The sequence below is a fragment of the Rhizophagus irregularis genome, chromosome 15 (genome assembly GCF_026210795.1).
Source record: "Rhizophagus irregularis chromosome 15, complete sequence".
NCBI lineage: Eukaryota > Fungi > Glomeromycota > Glomeromycetes > Glomerales > Glomeraceae > Rhizophagus > Rhizophagus irregularis.
Window position 1 is genome coordinate 3,112,811 of NC_089443.1, and position 21,869 is coordinate 3,134,679.

The 21,869-nt window shown below is 27.7% G+C and overlaps 3 protein-coding genes across 3 annotated transcripts; 2 read left to right on the plus strand and 1 right to left on the minus strand.

Annotated features, from left to right (window-relative positions):
- Positions 1 to 3,995: 3,995 nt before the first annotated feature.
- On the plus strand, positions 3,996 to 4,295 carry OCT59_007405 (uncharacterized protein; the record flags this gene model as incomplete). Its single annotated transcript, XM_066148469.1, has 1 exon — positions 3,996 to 4,295. The coding sequence occupies one exon, from the start codon at positions 3,996 to 3,998 to the stop codon at positions 4,293 to 4,295; it is 300 nt and encodes a 99-aa protein (XP_065998677.1).
- A 9,153-nt stretch (positions 4,296 to 13,448) lies between these two features.
- On the minus strand, positions 13,449 to 15,300 carry OCT59_007406 (uncharacterized protein). The gene is made up of 3 exons (XM_066148475.1): positions 14,878 to 15,300; positions 14,732 to 14,802; positions 13,449 to 14,549 (listed from the first exon to the last, which is right to left on the minus strand). Exon 3 carries the CDS (start codon positions 14,172 to 14,174, stop codon positions 13,863 to 13,865), a length of 312 nt encoding a protein of 103 aa, XP_065998678.1. The 5' UTR covers positions 14,175 to 14,549; positions 14,732 to 14,802; positions 14,878 to 15,300; the 3' UTR covers positions 13,449 to 13,862.
- Positions 15,301 to 15,501: 201 nt separating this feature from the next.
- On the plus strand, positions 15,502 to 16,821 carry OCT59_007407 (uncharacterized protein). The gene is made up of 4 exons (XM_025318164.2): positions 15,502 to 15,714; positions 15,805 to 15,834; positions 15,927 to 16,018; positions 16,084 to 16,821. Exons 2-4 carry the CDS (start codon positions 15,807 to 15,809, stop codon positions 16,495 to 16,497), a joined length of 534 nt encoding a protein of 177 aa, XP_025176746.1. The 5' UTR covers positions 15,502 to 15,714; positions 15,805 to 15,806; the 3' UTR covers positions 16,498 to 16,821.
- The last annotated feature ends 5,048 nt before the right edge of the window (positions 16,822 to 21,869 follow it).

Here is a 21,869-nt window from a genome sequence, read left to right on the forward strand (position 1 = left end):
TACAGTCTGGGACGCAGCCTGGGCAAACCATATTAAAGATGCTTGGACAATAACTATGAACATTATCAAACAACATCGAACATCTGCGCAGAATAAGTTGATTGAGGATTTTATTAATAAAAGAGCTTCCATGATACAAAATAACCAAACCAAGATGCTCAACAGTTTATTAAATAGACATAAAGATAAGATTGTCGTGGACAGACTGATTCAAGACAACACAACAGACAACTCGATCAAGTTGATCACTGAACCCGAAGAAATTTTAGAAAAATGCATTGAACACTACCCGGACTTACAAAAAAAGAGACTACACAAATTTGATACAATCTCAGAAGAATGGAGTGACATATATGAGCCGATTGGATCTATTAACGATGATATCTATAAAGATATAATGGAACAACCTACAGTCGATGAATGGTTTGCTACCTTAAAGGAATGTAATGACTCATTAGCACCAGGTTTATCGAATATAGGGTATAAACTTATTAAAAAAGCTGGCGATAAGGCACAAGACTGTTTTAGACGTTTAGCTGAGATTACATACTGAAATGCTATTTTTCCAGAGGAATGGACAACATCACAAATTTTTCCAATCCCGAAACCGAAAGAATGGAAATATCGGCTCAATAACACGCGCCCCATTTTATTAATAGAATGTTTAAGGAAACTTACAGTTAAAATTATCACAAAAAGACTGAGTGCGTGCTTGCTACAACACGACGTCCTCAAAGGACCAAATTTCGCAGGCCTCTCAGGAGGTTCCACAAACACTCCAATTCATGTGATCAATAACATTATTGAAGACGCACACGCTTCAAAGAGAGAATTGTGGATTTGCCTACAGGATATGGCGAAGGCGTTCGATTCAGTCGGAATAATCCCGTTAGAAATGGCGCTGAAAAGGATTAAGTGTCCACAACCCATAGTGGATTTCATTATTAATTTATTCAAAAACAGGAAACTTCGAATAATTACGGCATATGGACTTTCGAATGTTTTCCAGGCAGGGGACGGCATAGATCAGGGAGAAACGATCTCACCACTCATTTGGCGCATTTTCTATGATCCTCTCCTTACACGGATACATCATGACATGAATCTCGGTTATAAACTCACTACGAATTGGCCTACCATAGATTTTTACAATGTTATTGCATCTGAAACTACACTTAAGGTTTCTTGTATAGCATACGCAGACGATACTGCATGGATTGCTTCTAATAAAGATGAGATAACGAAGATCATCAGCATATCGAACTCGTTCTTCGAACTCAATGATATTACGATCAACGGAGAAAAGTCTGAACTCCTGGTTTGGAACACACCCAAAGGCACTACAAATGAAATTAATATGGGAACTGACTTGACATTGATAAAAGCCAACCCTCCCTTAAAAGACGCTAGATATCTGGGCATTTATATAAGAAGTAGAGCAGGCCAGAGTCATGTAATTAAAAGAGCGCAACAAGAAATTACTTCAATAACTAACGCACTTAGACACAAGAAGGTTACAGCAAGCCAAATAGCATATGTCAATAATGTAGTTTTAATGGCAAGGCTCGAATACAGACTGAAAACTACTTTGGTCAGTGAAAATCAATGCCAAACACTTCATAATCGTATGATTACTCTACTCAAGACAAAAATGAGAATCATAAGGTCCGCGAATAATAATATTTTCACGCACCAAAATATGGTTGGATTAGTGCCATTATCTCAGCATTTACGTACAGCACAATATTCGGAATTTATTATTAGAATTAATTCACGAGACTGGGATGGAATAAGTACGAGAATCATGCTCAGAAATACACAGCTTCGCATAGGTTTACAAGAATGCATATTGGTTGACCACACAGAACTGATTCTAAAAATTAATTTACAAAATAACTTTAATTTTAATTTATTGAAATCATTTAAGGATCAAATGTTTAGCTTCAGGCCAACGGATCTTACCGCATGGAATTTAACCACGCAACATCAACACACTATTATTTCAATCTTGCATACATCTGTTGATGTGGGGCATACGAATTTCAGGAAACTAGAACAATCAAGGATAAAGGCCATTGAATCTTTTATCAAACGACCTGCGGAATTACTCGATATTAACTTTCTAGATCACATTACACACAACAATGGTGTAGATATGTTATTCTGGACTCAGATCAAAAAGATTTTTGGTAAAAATCCCAAAGGGCCTATCCCAAATTTTTTTAAATACTTGGAAGAAATAGCTATCGATCAGAATTCGAACGGGCAACGTACATTAATAGAACGGTACCAAGCTACGATTATCCCGACTAATAAGACTATTTCACTTACACCTTCTCCTCCTTCAAGAGACAGAAGGCGTAAAGAATGGATTGTTATACGCGATGGAGATGAGTACCAATTCGGAAAAATTTTAAAGAAAAATCTCACACGGTTCTCATATCAACATTGGATCAGACAAGATAACAATAATTTAATTACCCAATGCGCCGGATGCTCAACCAACTCGACTCATATAGAGGATAATCCTGTGTGCATAAAGAAGGAAAAATATCACAAATCAACAATTATTGACGTAAAACGTCCAACTAATAATTACCAGAACACTTCCACTTTTGAGATTTTGACACCTGTTGATTTGATCAAGACGAGAATAATTACGAAACCTTCGTTGTACGAGAATGAATCCCCTTTCGTATCACTTGATATCCCGAGTTATAACCTAGACATTATTAAAAGAACCATCTCATCAACATTACTAATCACGGAGCTCTCAGATATCCTCGGATGCCTCGAACAATTTGACAATCAAGAGTTTCACTTTTTTACCGATGGTTCAATGGATTTGAATTGTATAAACAATGAAGACGTCGTTGTAATGGGAGCAGGCTGGATTTTAAAAAATACAGATATTAGCTTCTCATGCGGAATAAGATTCCACCCCTCATCAACCAGACCTGAATTGCTTGCCATACTGACAGCTTTACTAGTCACCCCCAGTGAATCACGGGTATACATTCATACGGATAGTCAGGCAGCGATCGATGGTATCAACACAATTAACAATATGGTATCGAGACATGGCCGCAAATTTCTTAAACTTAATAATTATATCATTCTTTTTGCCATTTATGATATTATCACGTCTAAGAGATTGGACATTGAAATACATAAGGTCAAAGGTCATTCAGGTTGCCATTGGAACGATAAGGCTGACGCGATAGCAAAAATAGGTAGAGAAACGGCGGTTGTCAATTTTAATAGATTAGTTGACTTACAATTTATATGTAGTTATAGTTTTCCTTTATTATTTCTGCCAGTTTGGCATAGTATAGAGATAGATAGACGTGTTCGACAATTTTGTAGAATAGTTTCGGAATCATTGGAAGAGGTTACGTGGTCTTTGAATAGTAATTGGAAGGATTATTTCGATAACCAAACACACGATATATCAACAGAATGGAATTGGACCGCACACTGGCGCTATTTTAATAACATTAACAAGAGCCGTTGTGAGTATCTTGATACTAACAATACTCTAATTAATTTCATAAAGTCTTCAAATAACTTATTACCTACAGTTGACAATCTCAGAAAACGTAATGACATTTATGATGATGTCCGTGTCCAGCTTGCCGTGACAATGAAGAGACTTTGAACCATTTAGTAATATGTCTTGGATTGGAACGCAAGCTTTCCTCACTGCTGAAAAAGAAACGATAGATAAGATTCGGAAATATCTCAAACGTTTCAAATGCAAAAAATCTGTCACGATCAATGAACTCTACATCAGCATATTTGAATATAGAGACCCTACTTTCCCTGAACTGAAACAAAGAAACAGACAGGAATTACTACGTGGTTTGATTTTACACACAATCGTAAAGAAGCTTAGAAAACTCACATCAAAAAGAATTGCTTCACTCCTGTCTTTAAAGATCATTAAATACTTTCATGAAGCTTTTAGAAAATATGTTTGGAAACCGCGATGTAAAATGATGAACGAACTAGAAGAATCGTTGCATATTACACATCAGAACAAGTGTAAGACCTCAAGGACACATAAGGTGGATGCAGAAACTCAACGCGATCACTATCGACATACTCTAACTGCATTTCGTGAACAAAAGGCATCAAAATATAATGAAGGCTTGCGTCGATGCAAAGATCATCTATATCGTTTGGTAACAACTGGTTTATTGCCTCCCTGGAAGTCTAGGAAAATTACCGTTCAACATAAAAATAATAATAATAATAATAATAATAATAAAAATTATGATAAAGTTGCAGCGTAGTAGGTCCCGTGATCACCAGACATTGAAGATAGGGCCTTTACTGGTGTAAGATGGACCGTTACTAAACGAAGTCTACCTACGGAGTCGAAACGATCACTCGACAGTGCACACGTGGGGTACTACTGGTATGACGAGTGGTTTGTAGTTTAATTATATTAGAGTAGTTATTAGGGAATTTTACTTTGTATATATTTTCTTTATTTTTTTTACTTTAATAAAACTGCAAATGCGCTGCGGAAAAAAAAAAAAAAAAAAATTATATTTTTATATTTTTTATATACAGTTCCATTTGATATTAAAGGTATTAATTTAATTCAGTATGGTAAATTATTTTATAAGAATTCGTTTACTACTAATAGATGTCACTATAAAAAATTTTAACTTTTATATAAAATCTTACTTTAAAATTTACTTGGTTAATTAGCTAAAAAGAAAAAAATTATAATAATATAATATGAAATTTCTTTTTATAGTAAAATTTTTAATAAATTTTATATATAAATTTTATTTTAAGTTTGAAAGTAATCTATTTTAAAAGTAGATGGGTATCTCATCTATTCTTGATAATAGATAAACATTTAATTTTATTACACTACTTAACCTTTTGAAATTAATACAAAATTTATATCTTTTATCTTTTTTTTTTTGCTAAATTCTATTTTACACTTTTATCAAATTTTAAAATAATTATTTATTATTATATTAAATTTGAACAGTTCAATACAATATATAAAATCTGAAAAAAAAAATTGTGTATACATGTATATAAGAAAAAATTTTTTGTGCATATACAAGATTTTATTATATATTATATTTAATTCAATTTTTAAAATTTTTTATGCATAATTTTATATACGATATATAAAATAAAAATATTTGTATATAAAATGTGCATTATATTAAAAGTAAATGTTTTAAAAAGTTTAAAAATTAGTGAGTAAGTTAAACTGGCTTTTTGGCAAAAAATATTAAAAAAAAGTATCAATATTAAAACCATTCTATAGAGGTTTAAATAGCATAAAAGATTTAATTATGTTATAATTTTGTTGTAAGAAAATTAAAAGGAAAAAGAAAGAAGACAGTACTAATAATATATACATAAATGCTTAATATAGATATAAAAGCCAAAAAATTAGGCTAATTTAAAGTTATATGATTATTAAAGGTCAAGTATATAGTTAGTTACTTTTGTTTTATTTTTTTATTTTCTTTTATGAAGTACAGTTCAACTCTCTTTATAGTTACACATTTGGAACAGTCCATATTTGGTGATTATAAAGAGATGTGACTATATAAAAATTTTCTTATATTAGTATATCATAATTCTGGCCAAAAATTAACATAATTTTAATCAGAATTATACTTAAAACTTTATTGTATCGTAACTCTGCCAATATTAATTGTAGAGAAATGATCTTACCGCCATTCAATTCATCTTGATGAGACAGTTCTAATGGTAAAAAATATATTGAAATCCAATCACTAGATTAATTTCTGAAATTAAAAAAATATTAATGGTTTTTGTGTAATAACTCTGCCAATATTAATTCTAAAAAAATGATCTTACTACCATTTGATTCGTCTTGATGAGACAAATCTAATGGTATAAGATACATCAAAATCCAATTACTAGATCAATTTCCAAAATTAAAAAATATTAAATGGTTTTTAAGTAGTAACTCCATCAATATTGATCTCAATTTGTCTTGATGAAGTGATTCCAATGAGCTATTAATCGTCTTTTTACAATCACTAGGTACTGAGAAATTTAGCAAAATGTTAAATAGCACAGTAAATGTAAATCAAGAAATATGATAATGCCGATGTTTAACATTTTGTTGAATAACTCATCAGCCAGTAATTGTAAAAGGATAAAACTTATGGAAAGGTACTAAATAGTTGATGTTACCTGTCAAAAGTCCTCCATGAAAGTAGGTGCTTTTTAAAGGTTGTAAAATAAATTGAGTACTAGTATCATGCAATGGGTATAAGATGAGTAGGTGGCGTATTCTTAGCTTCAGATCAGCCTTAAAATTAGCCTGATGGAAAATGTCTTCATATATGGTTCTGTCTACTTGAGAAATTAAGTATTAGTAGTATAGTTACCCTTAAAGATGATAGGATACTAGCCCGAGTATGCCTTATAAGAGATAGAGAGAGGCTTGGCCGTAAACACTAGCAAAGTAAAAGAATAAAACTGCCACCATTCGATTTGTCTCAGTGAGACGATTCTAACAAGCTATGGTACATCTTTGTACGATTATTAGATGTCAAGTTATTTAATATATTCTTTATACAACTGTGATTATAAACGGTTCTTTTTAATACAGTCAACTCTCTTTATAGTCACACATTTGGGACAGTCCATATTTGGTAATTATAAAAAGATGTGACTATATAAAAAATTTCTTATATTTGTATATCATAATTCCGGCCAAAAATTAACATAATTTTAGCCAGAATTATACTTAAAACTTTATTGTATCGTAACTTCGCTAATATTAATCGTAGAGAGATGATCTTACTGCCATTCGATTCGTCTTGATGAGACGGTTCTAATGGTATAAAATACATAGAAATCCAATCACTAGATTAATTTCCGAAATTAAAAAAATATTAATAGTTTTTGTGTAATAACTCTGCCAATATTGATCCTAGAGAGACAATCTTACTACCATTCGATTCGTCTTGATGAGACGAATCTAATGGTATAAGATACATCGAAATCCAATCACTAGATCAATTTCCGAAATTAAAAAATATTAAATGGTTTTTAAGTAATAACTCCGCCAATATTGATCACAGAGAGATGAGCTTACCACCATTCGATTCGTCTCGATGAGGCGATTCCAACGAGCTATAAATCGTCTTTTTACAATCACTAGGTACCGAGAAATCTAGCAAAATGTTAAATGGCGCAGTAAACGTAAATCAAGAAATATTATAATGCCGATGTTTAACATTTTGTTGAATAACTCGTCAGCCAGTGATTGGAAAAGGATAAAACTACCACCATTCGATTCGTCTCAGTGAGACGATTCTAACAAGCTATGATACATCTTTGTACGATTATTAGATGCCAAGTTATTTAATATATTCTTTATATAACTGTGATTATAAACGGTTCTTTTTAATATAAGATTTTTGAGGATAGGTGTGATAGTGACTATAGATAGATCGTGACTATATAGGATAGATTTTAATAATAAAGTGTTTTGAACATTCAACTGGTGTGACTATATAGTAGAATGTGACTATAACGGGAGTGACTATAGAGGGAGTTGACTGTATTAGATTTTTGAGGATAGGTGTGATAGTGACTGACTATATAGGATAGATTTTAATAATAAAGTGTTTTGAACATTCAACTGGTATGACTATATAGTAGAATGTGACTATAATGGGAGTGACTATAAAGGGAATTAACTGTAGCTAATTTTTAAGAAACAAATTATCAAAATGGAAAAAATGAATAATTTTTTTTTTACATTATTTTCTATTTAATAATATTTACTTAGATAGATTTTAGTAAAAAAAACGTAAATGTTATTTGGTCAAATCATGTGATTTATATCAATTATTTCCTTTTTTAAGTTAAATATTATTAAAATCAGTAAGATCAATTTTTAGTTATGAAATGGATATTATTAAAAAAGAAAATGATCTGCATATACTTATAATCAATATTATATGAATGGATAATCAGATTTTATCTCTAATTAGAAAGAAAAATATATAGATGTAGTATTTATTGAATTTTTATCTTTTTATATCATTTCATATTTAATATATTTACATATGTCAAATTTCTTTTTTGAAAAAAAATATATAGATTTCATTTATATTATTTTATTGAATTATTTTTATAGTTTCATTATTTTGTATTTAATAATAAGAGTGAATTTATTTACCACACCCTGCATTACAAAACACATCCTTCTTTTTTTGTAAATTATTTATATCGATCTTTAGTTTATACACCGCACCCCCCTTAAAATGGCAAATGATAAACATAAAAATATATATAAATTTGTAACGCAGGGTGCAGTAAATATATACTTATCAGCGGAATTGAATTTTTGAATTATGACAGACGTAATTAAAATGCTGTAATTTGCCATAATTATATGTTTTATTAGTAAACATTTGTACTGATGTAATTGTTTTTGGCTATACCGTAATATTTTGACATTGACTTTTTAACTTTACTGAGAAGTATAAGTAAATACATTATTTCTAATAATAATATATATATACTAGCTAATAAAAAAAGATTTATACATATATACTATTTATAGCATAACAACTAAACATAGGTAACGAAACTAAAACTTCCCAAAATTCTGTCAGTTTCAATATATACGAAATAGAGTTTTGAAAATGCATATATTTTTCTGATTTCTGAGTCCTGACCTGAAATTAAAATATACCTGAAATTATTATTAGTTTTCCTTACAGTAAATCTTAAATAAAGGTATCAAATTTAATTTCTAATAGTTTGTTCACTATTAAATTATTTCTAACATTAAATCCAAATTAACTATATAATTATTAGAGTAGAATTTATTTACTCCATTATATTTCTCAATCCTCACATAGCGTCAGATAATGATACCGGGCAAAACTGAAACCTTTCGTCACATGACGAAACTGAAATATATTTCGTCACTATACTTAATTTCCGAAATTCCGAAATGTTTCATCATCTGACGAAATTATCACATGACGAAACTAAATATAGATAGATCCGCATAGATAATCAAAGTTCGAAATAAAAATTTCTCTAGTACTCCGAGTCTCCGAATATACAATATAATGTAATGAATATATTATGTAATAATGTGCTTCTATAATCTATATTATAGATATTTCGTGATGAGTACGTCATACGTGTTGTATTGCTTCTCAACAAACTGACAAACAGACAAAGAAAGTCATTGAAGATTTAAAGTCCATACGTCTAAGGTAAAAAAAGAAATCTAGGTCATCGAATCACGAGAGATGAGCATTTTGAACGTTTTAAAACACCTCTCGTTTAAGTCTGCCGGTCATTTTTCAGCAAAATGTACTTATTGTACAAAATACTGGCCTCGTGGTACTCCAAATGAGCTAGAAGCACATTTAGCAAATGATTGTAAAGATGTTTCAGAGTATATTCGTTCTTTTTACGGTGCGTCTCACGCAAATTTTGGAAATGAGAATGCTTCTCTGTCAAATAGTAATAAAAAAAGAAAGACCCAAAACTTGATCAGCGAAATAACTGAATGGTATGAACCGACCACCTTACCCTCTTCAAAAATAGCCTCTATCACTCGCGCCCTTTTGCGCGCATTTGTGTGTTGTGGCATTCCTTTCTCGGTAATTCAGAATCCATTTTTTATTGAGTTTCTTAATGAGATAAGACCGGGATATGAATCACCTAGATGAATTACTTAGTAGTAGACTTTTAATCGAGGAAACATCAAGGATCAATAAAAAAGTTGATGTCATTATCAAGAATTCCAGCAATTTAACGCTTGGTAAGATAGTTTTTAAGTTAATTATTTTTTTTTTATTTTAATATATTTTTAAAATCTAATTTTTTAAAGCTCTTGACGGATGGACAAGCCCAACTGGCGCCTCTATCTATAATTACATAATTCTAACACCTGATCGAGAACAATATCTTTATGCCCTTCATGATTACTCTAGTGATCATCATACGGGGAATTTCTTGCAAATGGAATTGCCGATGTTATAGAAAAAATTGGTCCTAAAAAAATTACAGCATTAGTTACGGATAATGCTGCTAATTGTGTTAAAGCACGAGAGATAATTTCAAGTCAATATCCAAATATTATCAACATTCGATGTATTGCTCATTTTGTTAACTTGATAACTAAAGATATTATGGGTATGTTTTAAAATTCAAATAATATTATAATTTACAATTTCTAATTACAACTTCTCTAATTTTACTAAATTTAGGTCATGATTTTGCTAAACAAACAATTAAAAGTTGCAATCAAATTGCATCGTTTTTCAAAAATCTCATACAGGAGGACGTTTATTAGCCGACGCTGCATCCACGTTAAAAATTAAAGGCGGAAGTCTCAAATCATATTGCGAGACTAGGTGGACCTCTATGTATGAAACTACCAATTCAGTTTCGCGTTTACAAGACACTTTAGAAACTGTAAGTTGTATTTATTACTCATCTTATTTTACAAATTATATTACAATTTATATTTTAATACTATAAATAATTATAGGTTTTATTAAACAATCCTAATGATATTACAAGCAAAGCTGTTAAAAAATATATCCGAAGCTTAGAATTTTTTGGAAATGTTAACAAATTAACAGAGGTTTTAAAGCCAATTAAAACCGCAATTACTTTACTTGAAAGTGCAAACACTAATCTCTCAGACTGTTTCATACAATTAATTTTATTAGCAAATGCTATTAAAAAATTACCTTCTCAAAAAATGATGGAATTTCATCAGCACTGTATCAAAGCGTTTAATAAACGTTGGGCTAATTTTGATCCAAAATTGTATATACTCGCGTACTTCTTACATCCGGGTTATCGTGGTTAGTATAATTATCTAATTTTTTTTTGAATATTATAAAACATAATGTAAATATATAATCTAATGATTCTAATCCTTTAATATCTTTAATAGCAACTGGATTAAAAATAGAATATTGGAAAATTATAACTACCACTGCAGCGCAAATTTGGCAAAATAATGGAGGGGATAAGAGATCATGTTGACCGTCTCAAAATGCACAAATGCGTAACTATGAATTGCGACGTGAGCCATACGATCAAGAATTTGATAGGCAACTTGAAACACCAATGAGTTGGTGGCTTTCAATCAAAGATAAATATGATCATCTTTGTGATTTGGCCATAATGATATTTTCTATTACTCCACACAGTGCGGGGTGCGAAAGAGTTTTTTCTACTTTAGGTTGTGGTTGCTATGGTAAGCGAAGACAACGTTTAGGACTTTCAAGAGTTGAGGTGCTTACGGCAAAGATTCGTTCATTTTATATATCCAATATAAGAGCCGATTGCTTGTTTATGCTAGCCAAAAATATACAGGGATGAATTACATAAATGGTTAATGATTCGGTATTTTTACAATTTGAAAATGTGGATGAAAGTGAAACGACTTCGAGCCTTTAGAAATTCAATCACGAAGTTCAAGTTTTAATAATTGAGAAATTTATTGATTTAAAGAAAACAGTAAGGGAATTAGATGATGAAAATAGTGATACGAAGTGCAAGTGATAGCGAAATTGATAGCAGTAGTGTTGATGATAATTACGGTGAAGACGATAGTGACAATGAAAATGATAATTTGGAAGTGGAAACTGATGGGTATAATATTGAAGAATTAACTAATAAATATTTGCTGGATAATGAAGATACGTTGTAAATTGTAGTTAGAAATTAGAATAATAATCCAGAAATCAAGATTTTTTTTTTGCGTATTAATAAATATTATAAAAAATTAATGTTCTCAATTGTAAACTTGAATTATTAACGCAAATTGTTTGTAAATTTTATTGATATTAACGAAATTGTTTCAAATGAAACATAAACTGACCATAATTTAAAGTTTTTTTATGATTATCATGTGTTTATTGTATTATAATCAGTTACGTTTTAACCAAAATTGGTTTCGTCATTTCGGATAAAAGATTAAGTTTCGGAATTAGTTTAGGTTTCGGAAAAGGTTTAGTAACTTAAAAAAAATCCTAAACGTTTCGGATTTGAAAAAACAGTTTCGTCCGGAATCATTAGCGTCAGATATTATGAATTCCTTGATTTTAGTTTAATTCAGATTTGATGATTATTAAGTACGTGACTTTATCAATATGACATATGGCATAGTTGTTTAAGCAATTTAATTGGGTAATGCTGGTTTTAAAATATCGGGATAGGTTTTGGAATATTGGAAGTTGTTTCAAGTTTCAGTAAAAGTTTAGGTTACAGGTTGAATTTTAATTCATATATACTAAAACCTGAAACATTTAAAAATGCTCTTAGGAGTTTCAATACCCATGTTTAATAACAACCTAAAAATGAAGTGCAAATAGGAAAAGAAAAAAGATATAATATTAGTAATAAAGATAAAAAAATGAAATTGAATAGTAAAAGTATAATAAAAAAAATACTGAAATAGAAAAAAATCCCAGAAAAAATAATTGGAATAATAGAATGATTTACTTAGAAAGATTACTGAACAAATTTTTAGGCAGATCTTGACTATACATGAAATCGAAATTGGTTAATTTTGACCTCTGAAATGGTCAAAATGGTCAAAATGATTTTGACTTGAGTTCCTTCAAAAGTCAAAATGGTCGAAATTACGTCATAGTCATATGATTTTATAGTAAACAATAGTATTAATTAACGATCTCCGCATCCAGTGATTCGATTTTTATGATCTTTACGCGATTGGATTCAGCTCATCAAGAGGATTCCAATGATATGTATTTCATATTTGTAGCATTAATATTGAAGGGATTATTCATGTTTAAAATTTGATATTAAATAGTTTTATAATTTTTATAGTAAACAATAATTTTAAAATTTAAAGTTAACGATCTCTGCATCCAGTGAGGATTCCAATGATATGTATTTCATATCCGTAGCATCAATATTGACGGAGTTATTCACGTTTAAAATTTTATATTAAATTATAATTATAAAAATCACATGACTATGATGTAATTTTGACCATTTCGACTTTAATTTCAACTTTTGACCTTCCCAAGTCAAAATATTTCTACTTTTGGGCTTTAATTTCAACTTCATGTATAGTTAATACTCTTAACCTTTATAATGGTTTAGAAAGTTTACAATCAAATATCTATTTTAGAACGAATATACAGGATTTTATAATTTTAATTAACTATGCTTTTTGCTCTTTGTTATTTTATTTTTAGGGGGTTAATAATTGAATGGGATTCAGAGGCATTAAGGAGGTGAAATAAAAAATTAATTTTATCTTAAGAATCAGGTTTCTAGAGCGAAATTGATAGAACGTCTTAAGTATATATTACTATAGTAGGTCTCAAATCCAGGTTAAAACTTATATAGAAACTAATTGGTTAGTATTCGTTAGTTTAGAATCAGGTACCTGCAACTATTATTATAAAATTTTGTATATTTGTATTATTTTTACGATTTAATCGCTAATAAAAAATAAAAAAAATAAAAATAAATAAAAATAAAAATAAAAAATAAAAATTACATAATAAATCAAATACCGTCTGAGAGTGCAAATTAGCAAGCTTCTTATTATATTTATATATTGTTGCCAAAACAGGTCTAATTATATATAAATCTAATTTATATTATATATATAATTCCAGTTTTTTTGTAATATACTGTATTGTTAATATATTAAAAATTTTTAGGGTTTTTAGGTTATAATTAACATAGTATAAAATTACTGTATATATATATTTTTTAATATAAAATTTTTAAGGATTTGAAATTGCTAATATTTTATTTATAAATTTTTGTAATTATATGAAAGTTAAATTTTTTTTCTTAAAACTAATAATTTAATAATTTGTTTTCTCAATATCATTATTATCATTTTCATCATCATTTTCATCATCATTTTCATCATTATCTCCCACTGTATCTTCAATATTCTTCTTATCTTCGTTTGTAATGCATAATTTTGATGTCAAATATGTATTTATACTTTCTTGCAGCAAAATTAAAGCATCAGTTAAAGATTTCATATTTTGACTAGCAGTTGTCACTTTGGTTTGATTGTTATTTTGAACTGAATTCGTAATTGTATACTCGAATTCTTTTTTATTTGCAATATCATCTTTACTTTGATAAATTGCATGAATTGTAGACATCTTTTAATTTCGTTTAAAAAATTGGGAAAAGTAATATTTGTCATACAATGCGTCATTATGTTACTATTATATATACTATGTCTTATGCTCATGTGATCCGTAAAATTTCATTTTATGATAAACATTTTACCAGACTTTATTAATTACATTGTCCCCTATGATTTGTATATAAATATAATTTCATTTTCATTTTTCTCGAGAATCATTAAAACTTTCAATAAAGTTAATGACACAGCATGATCACACAAATGCTGTCAATCGTTTGGTATCAATCCTTGTCCCAATAATAAATGCTTGACATAGTAATTTCATGAACGTAACTGAGTATAGCACTTTTTTCCGATTATTATGGATAAAAATACTACACCTACAATCCTATTATGAAATAAGAATAAACTTTTTAGTACGAATATTATGAAAATTAAATAAGAAAGTTCTTGAAGAAAAGATGGTATTATTGTACCAAGTAGTAAAGATGAAAATCAAACTGAAGTCTCTTAAATTCATGTTCAAGTGAAAGTATTATATTATTAAATGTCTAAACCTAAAATACTTACATCAATACATTCATCAATAACAAAATATTTGTTAAAATTCAAGTGTGAAAAAGATTCTTATCACTCAGTCGCTGTATTAAGAAAAAACAATTTCTTACTTATCAAATAAACATAAAAACAAAGATGATAAATAATAAATAACTAACTAGCACTTAGTTGATTTCAATGGTTTTTTAACCACAAAAGAGGCGACATTAACAAGTAAAGAGAAGAAAAGGAAAGAATTATAAATTTTAATTGTAAACCGTTAAAAGTGGATTTCAAGTCTGGAAAACATAAGCTCAATTGGTCTATGAAATAAATATTAAAAGCTAAAAGCCTTGCTTATAAATGTTGATAAGTAAAGAAATATACTATTATAACTTGCAATTAATATAACTCTAAAAGAAAAAATTCGCGAAAACCAAAAAAACAAGGTCAAAAGACTTGCTGCGCATAAGATTTTTACTAACAACTCACGTGATGTTAAGGTAAACAATTAATTTGCAAATATCTTTACTATTGTTTCAATGTTTTCATCGTACAAAAAAAATGATCAGACTAGTTTTCTTGTTTCAAAGAAAAAAGAAATTCTAAAAGTTAAATATAAATGATCGGCCGGTTTGTTTTACCTGCTTCTATGATTAAAGTTTGTGGCTTTTAAATTAAAGATTTTTTGTAATATAACCGAACCTTTACTTTATTGGTCCATCTGAATGATGTCAGTGATTAAAAATGATCTGCAAGCGGGTACAAATAAAACTACAAAAACGGGGGGTAAGCAATTTTCTAGTTGTTACAATACATCAAAAGAAAGTAAAAAAAAAAAAAAAATCGGGATTTTATTTTTTAATCACCTTTTCCAATACAATCAGTCCACGGCCTTTTCTTTCCCAACTCTTTCACTTTCCTTTGCTATTAAATTTTACGTTCTATTTATTTTTTTTTATTTTATTTTTTTTAAAAAAAAAAAATAAATAAAAAAAAACAAAAAAAAACTATAGGTAAGCAAGCTTGATAGTGACTATTGTCAGTTAAAAAGATATAAAAATCGATATTTTTATTAACGTTTGTTTTTATTCCAACCTTGATAGTTATGGCGCAACTTGAAGACCTTGCGCAAGGTTTTATATTTTTTTTTTTTTCCAAAATTGTTCCATGTATTACATTCAAGATCGAGACGTCTTAAAATTAAAATTTTTTTTTTTCTTTTAAGCCGCACGTCTGGAACATTATAGAAGCCGTCAAGAAGCTGCTAGAGGGTTTGATGATGACCTTGAATTTTGTCCTTCTTTGTCAGCAGAAGAGGTATAGAATCTAAAACATTGAATAAGATTAATAGTTTTGATTTAATGTTTATTATTATCCTTTAGCTTGCAGAAATTCGCCGACAGGTTTCTCACTTAGTCTCACAGGGTCAAGGAAAACAAACAACACCACCACAATATAAACGTCCCATACCTATTATTGACCCTAATAATAAAACCCCTCTTAATATTATTCCTACAAAATCCGGTAATTCTTCTGCTACAAATACAGGACAAATTTCAATGCCTTCAACGTTCTTTTCACGACCAGGATCACCTTTTTCTTATGGTAGTAATTATTCTCCAACAATGCAACCATATCAATCTTTGACCACTCCCGCCAAAGTAACAAAATCAATACCAATTATCGATCCTAGTAGTGGGAATATCGTAAATATGCCTAATGGAAATTCAAATAATAACACTAATAATAACAATAACAGTTTCGGGGGGTTCTTTAGCGATATTTCGGTACGATGAATATATATAAACAGTACGAAGAGGTCATTTTATTGTAAAAATTAAAATTTTTTTAATTTCATGAACATTTTCATGCAACATCAATAACATAGATTTAGGTCAGTTTTATGAATGAATTATTACTTCATAATCCTTTTATTATTCTAGTTTTTCTATTTAGTTTTTGCATTTTAACACACAAATTGTTTATTGTTTGCACATTACTATTTTTAATTAGTTTTTTGTATAGGCTATATATAATGTCGTCATCTAGACGATTTTTTCATGTAATAAATAACCAAGTGATTTATCATTAATTTCATACATAAATATTTACTACGTGGCTTCTATTATTTAAAGGACTTTTAATGATGTTATTTTCATTTATTAATTGCATTTTATTCTTTAATAGGATTCAGTTAATTAAACAAAAAAAAAGTATAAACCCTTTATAAAATTGCAATTATAATAGACTGCTAAATATAAATTTGATATATAGACTAGGGATTGTTTATAGATGACAAACCTGACTTTGAATCAGTTTCTAATTTCAGCAAAAATAAAAATTACTTTAGAGTCAGGTTAACTTTTATGTAAAAAATTGCTGAGAATCGTTTCTCAAGAATCGATTTTACTATGTTTTGTCAATTTTCAATAATATAATTTTTTTGACTTTACTAAAACGCACCATTGGTACTTAATACTATAGTATGTAATTTCACAAAAACTATAGCCTAAACTAAATAAGTACTAATTAAATTTGCTTAGCACCCTTAGAAAAAAGAATTTGAATACTTTTTAGAAATTTTGCAAAATAAAAAAAATCAAAAAACTTGTAAAAGTATAAATGCTGCAGCATTAAGTATTTTAATGTTTAATAATATTAGAATAGGATCCCAGATAATTATAGTTAAAGTCATATCTAACTATGTTTTAAACTTTATACATTATTTATCTTATAATTTTATTAAGTTAATATTATAAAATAATATAGAAAAAATGTTTTTTTTAAAGAAAAGAATCTTTTGATACCAAAATTATGCAAATTTACTGATTAAAATTAGAGATAAAGTTGTGTAACAAGGCAAAATTTGGCAAAAAAATATACACTTTTCACTATTAGTATATATAAAAAATAAAAAACTACATTAATAAATATTACTTTTTAAATTACAAAGTTATAAATAGTAGGAAGGCAACTATTTTATTAAAATTTTACATTTATATCTTTTAAAATAAATTCACATAGGGGATATGATCTTGATTATAATTGTTTGGAATCCTATAGAATAGTTACAGTCACCTCTCAATATACCAAAATTACTTTTCAAGTATATTAAATTTTTTTATATACTGAAGTTTATATATTTTTTTAAAAAATTTTGTTATATCAAGATTAAAATCACATGATTTTATTATACTATAAAAATTGTTATATTAACAAATTTTACAAATTACTTATTACTAATCCAATTATCTAATGATACTTGTTTTTTGTGCTTTTTATAAAAATAACTAATTTTACTTTTTACATCTTTTAAAGCAGCTAAATATTTAATTTCAATACTAAAATTATCTGGTAAATTATTAATAAAAGTATTACTTAATTTAATGAATTCATTGCTTCCAATATAGTCACTTTTAGTTGTATAATTTCTTCTTGCTATTTTCTACTGATTCATTATATTTTATAATATTAATTATACATCAGTATCCTTATCTGTAAACTCTTTTTCCAGAATCCTGCTTACTTATAAGATAGGTCACCCCCAGGTAGAATTCTGAATAGGTTGATTAAATTCAGATAACCTGACAGGTTGACCTGAATTTTTCAGGTCAGGTTTAGCAATTGCAATTCAGCATCAGTTCAGATTGTAACATTAATATAACCTGAATGACCTGTTGACCTGAAACTATAATAAGTGAGTTATGGTATTATAATTCACTTTTTATATAGATTTTATTTAATAAAAGTGAGTTGTGATATCAAAAGTGAATTGCAGTATCAGAATTTACTTTTTATATTGATTTTATATAAAAAGTGAATTGTAGTATCAGAATTCATTTTTTTATTATTAATTTTATATATAAAAAGTTAGTTGTGGTATTGTGATTCACCTTTTTATATGATTTTAATATAAAAAACTGAATCGCAATATTTCAAAAAAAATGTTTTGCACCATTTTTTTTTGATATTTTAATATAAATCCTGAAAATTTTCAGGTTTCAGTTTAGGTCAGGTCAAAGATAATCTGATATAACCTGACCTGATCTGACCTGATCTGAAAAAAAAATTTTAGGTCAGTTTTATCAATTTACCGACTGAAAAAAAATTTTAGGTTAGGTTATCAATTATCAATTAACTCGACCTGACCCGACCTATTCGAACTCTACCTTCAGGTCTACGTAAAAATCATATATAAAATTCTTTGCAGATCCTACTATAAAAGGAAATTTTATGTTACATTGTTATGATTTTTTTCCTTTTTAGCTAATTAACCAATAGAATTAAGAAAAAAGTAAGGTAAAAACTATTAGTAAAGGCTGAATTTTCTACAGTAACCTTTATTATAAGTAAGTGGGGTCTTTCTTTTTCTTCAATATTAATATTTTTATCAATTGTAATAAATTCTTTAGCACTCATTTCTTTCTCATAATCTTGCAAATTAAAATATTCATCTAATAATTCTTGAAATTCTTGCTTCTCAGCTTTAGAATCTTATTCTTCATTATTATTAGGTAAAGTAAAACAAGAGGAAAAAATTCCAGTTTTTAACCAACAATTATATATAGTCTCATATGTTACAGCATTTCAAGTTTTCTTACAAAATAAAATAGAATTCATTATTTTTAAACTTGGAATTGAAATATTGAATTCTTGTTTATCATTATAAGCTTCAATTCTATTTTTAATAAGTCTTTTACAATATTACATCTAAATTTAAAAATTGTTAATTAATAATAATATTTAACTAATTATCAAAATGTAATAAAATTAATGAATACCAACTTTGAATGAATTGATAATTTCTGCATCGATAAGTTGTAATATGCTGTAGTATTAGGTGAAAAATAATGGATCATTGTAATATTTATTAATAATGAAGAATTTTTAATAGTATGAACTGATGCATTATTTATTAATAAAAGAAATTTTTTATTTAATGTTTTCATTTTTTCATTCCAAATAAAACTTTGCATCCAAGTACTTTGTTTCAATAATAATTAACAGGAAGTTTTGATTTATCATAACCAATCATTTTTCTTGATATTTTAAATTTGTGAATAAATAAAGGTGGCAGCTTAGTTAATCCAGTAGCATTAAATATTAATAAAATTGTTACTCTATCTTTGGATTTTTTTGTTCCTGATAAAGGTCCAGTATAATTCTAGAATTTAGATTTTTTTTTAAAAAAAAATAACAAAAAATTAAAATAAAATTCATTTTATTTAATAAACTTATCTGTTTCATCACAATTAAACACATCTTTAAGATCATAATTGCTTATTAATTCTTATAATTTTTTTTTTTCTTCTAATTCTTTTAATTCTTTTTTACTTGGTCCACTTTAAGCTTCGCCATGTTTATTATATTGCTTCAAATTATATCTTCTTTTAAAATTGATTAACCAACCATCTGATTCATAAAAGTTTTCAATATTTAATAATTTTGCAAAGTCTTCAGCTTTTGATAAAATTATTTCACCAGTGATTACTATTCTATTTACAGCTATAGTATGAATAATTCAAATAGCAAAAGCTTTTTCTAATTGAAAAAATTTTGGTAATCTATCTTTCTGTTTGCTAGCATCTGAATCATTAACTTTTAATTATTTTTTTTTTTTTTTTTTAAGATATTATATATAATATTTTTTGCAATACTGCTAAATTTTTGCCCTAATTCTTTATATATTAAAGTTAAATTTTTTGGTATAACAAATATAACTTTTTTTTTTTACTAAAGCTTAACACAACTCTTTTTATTTTAATAATGTTTCATTGTTAAAATTTTTTTTTTATTTTTTATAGTGATAGTTTCTAATATAATAAAGAAAGATAAAAGTTAAGTGAAAGTGAAGTAAGTAATTAGCAAAGTAACATTAATACTGAAAAATAAAAATGAGAGAAAAATCAATGTAAAGGTTGCAAAAGTTACACAAATTAAATATATTAAATATGGTTTTAATTTTCAGTATAACAAGTTTTTTTTTTTATTATATATTATTATAACCCTATAAAAAGTATTATACTTAAAATATATTTAAAATAAGTTATGAAACTTTTTTTTACCAAATTGCCAAATAAAAAATGGTTCACAATATTTTTATAAAATCATCAAAAGAAAAAACGTTGTGCAACATTTTTTTTAACTAATAAATATTTTGCAAAGTTCAGTAAATTAGTTCGATAAATCTACCAAAACTGAACAGTAAAGTTTACCAAACAGATTGGTAAAATTTACTGAAACTTACCGAAAGTTTCAGTTTGCAAAACTAATACCAAAACTGAAGTTATTGAAACTGATCAGTAAATTTACTGAAAGGTTCAGTTTGGTAAATCAGAATACCAAAACCGTTCTGATACCAAAACTGATCATATGGTTCAGTAGTTACTGAAACCAATTGGAGCTCTACACCTGATATTGATGATAGAGCCTTGTGGTTAAAATGATCTGTTAAAAATAAGATATTGTATGGAGTTTATGGTTTATTTCATTTTTAGAGAATATTACCTTTCAGCTTGGACAATTTGTTGAGAATGGTTTCCTAAAAATTTATTTGATAAGAGTCCACAAAGCAATGCTTTTAGTAGATATGTTTGGCGAATTAGCCAATCCAAATAACTTCGCTCTTTAGTCACAAGTGACAAATATACCCTTTCAGTTGCTTTTATTTTCTATAATTCTTTACATTTGGCTATAGCCAATATGGGAATGTTCCTTTGCTAATGATGATATGTTTACATCTACTAGCTTATCAAAGTTGAAAACTACACCAAAACCAGGAAGTGTATGATAAACCAATCAATAACGGCAAATTCTAATATACAAACGTCAGCCCAAAAATCTTGAAAAAGGATGAAATTATCTGTATCTGGGGCTTATCACATACTAACTGAATACAAAGAAGTTGATAATAAGTGAAAGTAAGTTAAAGACATTATTGTATATGATACTTCATATATCTATAACGTTGAGAAAATCTTAGGAGAATTAAAATAATATAATATAAAAATACATTATTTTAAACATTTGTCAAAGATTAATGTTATGGGCAAAACTATTAAATTTCCAGTTAAACGGCAACATAAATCAGACTTTTAGAGTCAAAATAGTTTTGAACTCATTTACCCTTTCCCAGTTTAATAAGTTCTAGATGACTAATCTGGAAGGT

Bases quoted from the DNA above. Each gene is read 5' to 3' on its own strand.
- OCT59_007406 (XM_066148475.1), bottom strand. From the start codon at position 14,174: ATGTCTACAATTCATGCAATTTATCAAAGTAAAGATGATATTGCAAAT.
- OCT59_007407 (XM_025318164.2), top strand. From the start codon at position 15,807: ATGGCGCAACTTGAAGACCTTGCGCAAG. The intron at 15,835-15,926 runs GTTTTATATTTT...TTTTCTTTTAAG, and splicing joins ACTTGAAGACCTTGCGCAAG to CCGCACGTCTGGAACATTAT. The intron at 16,019-16,083 runs GTATAGAATCTA...ATTATCCTTTAG, and splicing joins CTTCTTTGTCAGCAGAAGAG to CTTGCAGAAATTCGCCGACA.